The sequence below is a fragment of the Gracilinanus agilis genome, chromosome 5, assembly GCF_016433145.1.
Source record: "Gracilinanus agilis isolate LMUSP501 chromosome 5, AgileGrace, whole genome shotgun sequence".
In the NCBI taxonomy this organism is placed as follows: domain Eukaryota; kingdom Metazoa; phylum Chordata; class Mammalia; order Didelphimorphia; family Didelphidae; genus Gracilinanus; species Gracilinanus agilis.
Genome location: NC_058134.1, coordinates 197,077,725 through 197,083,858, shown reverse-complemented (window position 1 = coordinate 197,083,858; position 6,134 = coordinate 197,077,725). Strand labels below are relative to the sequence as shown.

The following is a 6,134-nucleotide window of genomic DNA, read 5'->3' as shown; positions in this document are numbered from 1 at the left end:
TGGGTGTGAATTGTTTTTTTTTAAAGCAACTACGATAAAAGTGGACATTTTTGGATTTCTGAAAGTCTATTCCTTCCGGAAGGGTACGAGGAACCAGGGAGTTTAATTCAAAATGGCGAGTGTGGGTGACGTCATTCCTCTTCCTCCAGTTCCAAACGAAGGGGCCCAAACAGGTGAGGGCGGAACCTAAACTCATGCCTCCTTCCTGAGTGCAACCGGGAGTTATCGGCTCCGAAAGGAAGGTGAAGATAATGGGCGGAAGTGTCCAGGCTGGAAACTCACTAAGGGCGGAATTCCCCTCCCCTTTTAAGAGCGGAATTTCCCAAACCCCCCCCTTTTAAGGGCGGAAGAGGCCTTGTCTCTGGGATAAGCTCGAGCCCTGGAAGATCTTCGATCACTTCCGGGAACGGACCGGAAGTTGCTTTGTTTTGCTTCAAGATGGCGGCGGGAATGTATTTGGAGCATTATCTGGACAGTAAGAGGTTGCGGGTATTGGGTCGGTTGCCTTAGCGCGGGTGCAGGGCCAAGCCGAGATGGGACATGCGCACATCGGTGGGCCCGCGGGGGGAGAGAGATGACTGAGAAGAAAGGGAAAGAGGGGAGGGGAGGGAAGGGGTGGGGGCGGGGTACGAGGTCTGCGGCAGCTGATAGATGTCAGCCCCGGGAGGGGCCCGCTAAGGTGGGCTTGATCGGTTCGGGTTTGGGAGAAGTGGAGGAGTGTGGCTGAGGAGGGGGGTGCCGTGCAGTTGTCTTAGACCCTGGCTGCCGGGGGACAGTCCCAGGTTGGGGTGCACCATGTTGATCTGGCCTGGTCAGGTGACCCACCTGTCAGCGGGTCTGTAACCGTGAAATTCACTGATCTCCTTTTTCTTAGAAAAATAGACCCTCCAGTGATTCCTCCCACCAGCCTGGCCACCCCTCCCCCTTAAGTGACTGAAGGGAGGACAATAACTACCAAACAAGAAAGGACTGAGACTCCTTTCCTCATGGATCTGAGACCCTGTTCCCATCAGAAAGGACCTGGTGCTAGTCAGGTTTGATTGATAGGATTTTTTGTCACTAATCTTTTGCTGCCAGGTTTGGACCACCACTAGTATTGACACAGTTCAAGGTCCTGTTTGAGGTTTTGTAGATTGTGGGGGAACAGTGGAACCTCATGACCTGCAGCAATTCACAACCCCTCATTTCTCACAGGTATTGAAAACCTCCCCTTTGAACTCCAGAGAAACTTCCAGCTTATGCGGGACCTAGACCAGAGAACTGAGGGTGCGTACAGACCGAGGTGTATACTTATCTGTGTCTGGTGTGAATGGTTATTTACTCTTCAGTTTGATGTTTGCTTGTACAGTCTGATGAACAGGACACTGTTGCTTCTTTGTTCACTTGAGCTGAAATGTATGAAGGGAGGGTAAGGGTAGCCTAGATATCAGCACAAATTTTTCCTCAGCAAATGAAGTATTGAGGAAAGAGCTAAAGAGTTCAAAGACACTAACCTCATTACCATCCTCAAGAAGAAAGTCAGAAAAATCTTATGGTTTCAACTGTAGTTTCATCTCTTTGTCTTCCTTTTGGGGTATAGCCCTTTCCAGAATACTTCTGCTACACTTCATTATCAGTCATACTGCCACAGAATTCAGTGTGGCTTTGACTGCAACTCACGTTGGCAGACATAATCTTTGCTTCATGGCAAATACTGAAAAAATACACAGAGATTAACAACAAGACCTCTACACTGTATTCTTCGACCTTACAGAAGTATTAGATATCATCAGTGGACCTGCACTCTGGCAACTCTTGAGCAAGTTTGGCTGCCCTGAGAAATTCCCTTGGACCCTGAGGCTACTCCCCGTTGGTCAGGTTGGTCTCATCAGAGTTGATAGTGCCTTATCAGGTCCATTTTCCCCTCATCAATAGAGGATTATATAATAGGTACAGTCTTTTCTCTTTTATATAGTCCTGCTCAAAGAAATAACAAGTGATCAGCAAGCTGATGACCCAGCTCCCATTGGGAAGGTCATCTTAGTAAATGCATCACAACGTCGAAAAGTCCTGGAAATGGTCATCCAGGAGCAGCCAAATGCTATTGACATGCTTTCTCTGTAATCCAATCCTGACTTTTGAAGTGCTCACAACAAGAAGAAATGTCAGAGAATATGTAATTGTTTGCATGCCTTATAATAATGTTCTTTGGGAAACTGACAGATGAAATATAGTGCAAACATAGGATGAATCACCATACCAAACTGAAGATCTACAGAGCAGTGGTTCTGCCCAGCTTTGTGCAAGACTTGGACCTGTTATAGTCAACCCAAACAATCTCATGAGCAGTTTCATCAACAGTTTCAATGAGTTCTACCAAGGAACGAGCAGCAAAGCATGATCATCAGTAATAAGTTGGAACACAACCAGTCTCCAAGCCTAGAAATGCTCTTTGCTATAATGCATTCTAGTTGGCCTAGGTGATAGGTGACAATGGAAAGCCCAACCAGGTCACCAAATTGTTAGCTGAAGTCAGGTGGGAAGCAGGCTGAGCAGAAGGTATGCACCCAACTTCAGACAATGAGGCATGGGTATCAGTCACTAATCGGAATAATAAGAGTGGATGAACTAGTAACAATTTGACCCAGAGTGGGTTGTTTTTGAGAAAAGACACAAGGTAGCTGTTAAGGCATGTAAATAGTGACAGTTGTACAAACAGCATCTACAGCTACCAAAGCTTATAAATATGCTTAGGATGCGAAGGATGTAGAAAGAGAGATACTTTCATATTTAATTTCAGCTTCTGCTATACATGGTGGTTAGAAGTACTTTTGGCATCACCTTTTGTTATCAGTCAGATAAAGTGTTACATGCTAACACATCTTGGCTATGTAACCCTGAGAAAATCACTTGACTTCCCAGCCCTCTTAAGTACTGACCTGTGTGACCTGTATTGGTAGGGGGAGTTTCCTCATCTGGGAGCTCCCAGTACCAATAGAAACACAGATCCAATCCATATAACATTGCAGTCCTTCCTTGGATATTCTGTGCATTTTAATTTGATGAGGTTAAATGGAAAGGGATCTAGGGGAATACTTTCAATCAACCATTTGGGGGGTGGGGGGCATTGTGACCAGGCCTCTGTCTCTATTGTAGACCTGAAAGCAGAGATTGACAAGCTGGCCACTGAGTATATGAGTAGCGCCCGAAGCCTCAACTCAGAGGAAAAGCTGGCATTACTTAAGCAGATCCAAGAAGCCTACGGCAAGTGCAAGGAATTTGGGGATGACAAGGTGCAACTCGCCATGCAGACCTACGAGATGGTATGGCCAGGATCCACATGTTCCTCTCTACCTTCTTGCTCATTCCACAAGGGTCTTAGCCTTCTTAATTGTGCTGGGAGTTTTCATAGGTCTGGGGACTTTATGGAATCATTTTGGATCTAGATTCTTCCTTATGATTAGTTTCATCCTTCCCTCTCCCTTATCTCCTTCCTGCCTTCTCTTCTTCCCCTTACTCCATTCCCAGGTGGATAAGCACATTCGAAGACTGGACACAGATCTAGCCCGTTTTGAGGCTGATCTGAAAGAGAAACAGATTGAGTCAAGTGACTATGACAGCTCTTCCAGCAAAGGAAAAAAGAGTGAGGAGGATGGGACAGGGCTCTGGGAGGGAGGGTTAATCTTCAGAGGAAGGAGGAAGGCTTAATAGAAGTAGTATAATATAATGAATTTGGAGTCAGAAGACCCAGCTGGGGTTTAATCCTTCCTGCTACTTACTATCTACATGACATTGGACCTCAGTTTCCTCTTGGGAAAACTGGGATAAGGGAGTGGGTTGAAGTAGATGATCTCTCTTCTGCCTCTAAATTCTGTAATTAAGAATGAGCGAAAGAAATATTTAAGGCAGAAGGAACAGAAATGCCCCAGAAAAGGGGCTTAACCCATCTTCTGGTCTCCTTGCCCCCTGGCTTCCCCCTCCTTCCTAGAAGGCCGGGTTCAGAAGGAGAAGAAAGCTGCCCGCGCTCGTTCCAAGGGGAAGAACTCAGATGAGGAGGCTCCCAAGGCTGCCCAGAAAAAGCTGAAATTTGTTCGCACGTGAGTTAGAGTCTCACCAAAATCCTATCTCCCTTCTATCATGTCTTTAATCTTTTTTTTTTCTTATATAGAAACCCAACACTTGTGGCTAGAAATGAAGATAATTTCATCCCTGTCTCCGATTCCTCCTATCATATCCAGAAGTCATAACATATGCCCTTACCTCTGGGTTATATTCTCTGTTTTTTAGAAGCCCCGAGTATGGTATGCCCTCAGTGACTTTTGGCAGTGTCCATCCCTCAGATGTGCTTGATATGCCAGTGGATCCCAATGAACCCACCTACTGCCTTTGCCACCAGGTTTCCTACGGGGAGATGATTGGCTGTGACAACCCTGATGTGAGAGCCAGTGTGCCAGTGGGAGAGGTTGCTCAGGAGGGGCTTGGGGAGAGGGGATAGGAAGAAGGCTGGGATGTCTGGAAGGAAATTATCCTCTTTATCTGTCATTTCCTTTCTGAAGGATGGTATTTTTATAAAAGGGGGAGAAAAGGTACTGGTTAGATGAGGAAAAAAAGAAGAGGGCCGGAACTCTGAGACAATTGGATGTGGGGAATATAGTCAGATTCAACCCAGCCCTACCCAGGCTTTTGAGGGGAGTCGAATACGTGAAGGGAATTCTATCTCCCTCTCTCAGTCTAATTTTGCTTCCTCTTCCCACCTTTTCAGTGTTCCATTGAGTGGTTCCACTTTGCCTGTGTCGGACTAACAACCAAGCCCCGAGGGAAATGGTAAGTGTGTGACTTGGGGTAGCCTGAGTCTGAGCTTTGGACTAAATTGAAGGAAAAAGTTTCTCCCAGATTCCTTTAACCCATCTGCCCCTCTTTGCCATCTCCATAGGTTCTGCCCTCGGTGCTCCCAGGAACGGAAGAAGAAATAAAGAAAAGCCTTGGATGCATCATCACAGTTTCATCTCTTCTCCTCACCTGGGCTGGGACATGGGGTGGAGACCCCTGTGTTGGGGCGTTGGGACTCAGGGGGAGAAGGGGGCTGGTCCAGAGAAGTCACTCCCTTCTCCTCCTGCCTCCCCCACACACATACACACTCTTGGTGCTGAGGCTGCATTTGAATTGCAGTAGGGCGGGTGGTATGTGCCCTCCTTTAGACCATCGCCTTCCCCTTCCGGGGGTTAGTAGAGGAGGGGTCATTCCCACCTGCCCTTTGCCTCCATGCTGAGGTTGGTGCTGTATCTTGGAGGGATACCTTTTTGCTTCCCTCACTGTATGTATATAGGGGCTGGGGCAGCAGTACAGGGTGCCTCCCTTCCCCCCCATGGTGGGAGCTATGGTATGCTGATCTTCCTTCTCCCCTTGCACTTCATCCTTTTGTAGGGCCCTTTCTGTAGGGTCACCTTCTACCCCGTGGCTGGGGAGTTTTTAGTCTTGTGTGTATTGGAGGGACCTCCTTTGTAAGGGAGGAGTGGGTGGGAAAATAAAAGTCATGAAATCTGGCCTGATGTATTTATTGACAAGAGAAGTGAACTGGGGCCTAACCACCTCCCTTCCCCCACTATTTATTGCCCCTAATACTTTTCTAGGTCCTGGAGCCACCTTGATGTCAGGCTCTTTCACACTCTTAGGCCACAGAAGGAGGGAGAACATGACTTCAAATCCCTGGGCTTTCCTACCCTAACAGTTTATGTTTCTATAATGTCTTGTAATTTATAACACCCACTGACATAGATAAGGCATTTATTGTCTCATTTACAAATGTGGGAACAGGCTTAGACTAAGTGACTTGTCCAAGATCACACTTCTAGCAACTGGCAGAGCCCAGGCTCTGAACCCAGGCCTCCTGATTCAGTTCAGTGCCTTTCCCACTACATCAGATTCCCTTTCTTTAACTCAGCTTTAGGGTGGGTTTAAATGGCCCAATCCTAGCCCCCTGGGGTTAGGGCAAGTCCCATCCAAAGTATCACTAGAGAGAGTATGGTATGGTCTTGGGAAGTCCCAAGTTCAAATCCAACCTCTGAGATCTATATCAGTGGCCCTGGATGGACAAATCACTTAACCTCTATTCTCCTTGAACAATTACCCAGGACGCCCACTAAATCATAAGCTAG

The 6,134-nt window shown here is 47.0% G+C and overlaps 1 protein-coding gene across 7 annotated transcripts; it reads left to right on the top strand.

Annotated features, from left to right (window-relative positions):
- The first annotated feature begins 427 nt into the window (after positions 1-427).
- ING4 (inhibitor of growth family member 4) lies at positions 428-5,519 on the top strand. 7 transcript variants are annotated; one of them, XM_044679758.1, is made up of 9 exons: positions 436-475; positions 875-1,034; positions 1,195-1,266; positions 3,136-3,302; positions 3,508-3,622; positions 3,968-4,076; positions 4,267-4,414; positions 4,742-4,803; positions 4,913-5,519. In XM_044679758.1, exons 3-9 carry the CDS (start codon positions 1,239-1,241, stop codon positions 4,950-4,952), a joined length of 669 nt encoding a protein of 222 aa, XP_044535693.1. In that variant the 5' UTR covers positions 436-475; positions 875-1,034; positions 1,195-1,238; the 3' UTR covers positions 4,953-5,519. The 7 variants fall into 7 exon arrangements, with proteins under 7 accessions (XP_044535691.1, XP_044535692.1, XP_044535690.1 ...); XM_044679756.1 differs by lacking the exon at positions 875-1,034 and having other exon boundaries at positions 428-475; positions 3,971-4,076; XM_044679757.1 differs by lacking the exon at positions 875-1,034 and having other exon boundaries at positions 428-475; positions 3,968-4,068; positions 4,277-4,414.
- Positions 5,520-6,134: the final 615 nt, after the last annotated feature.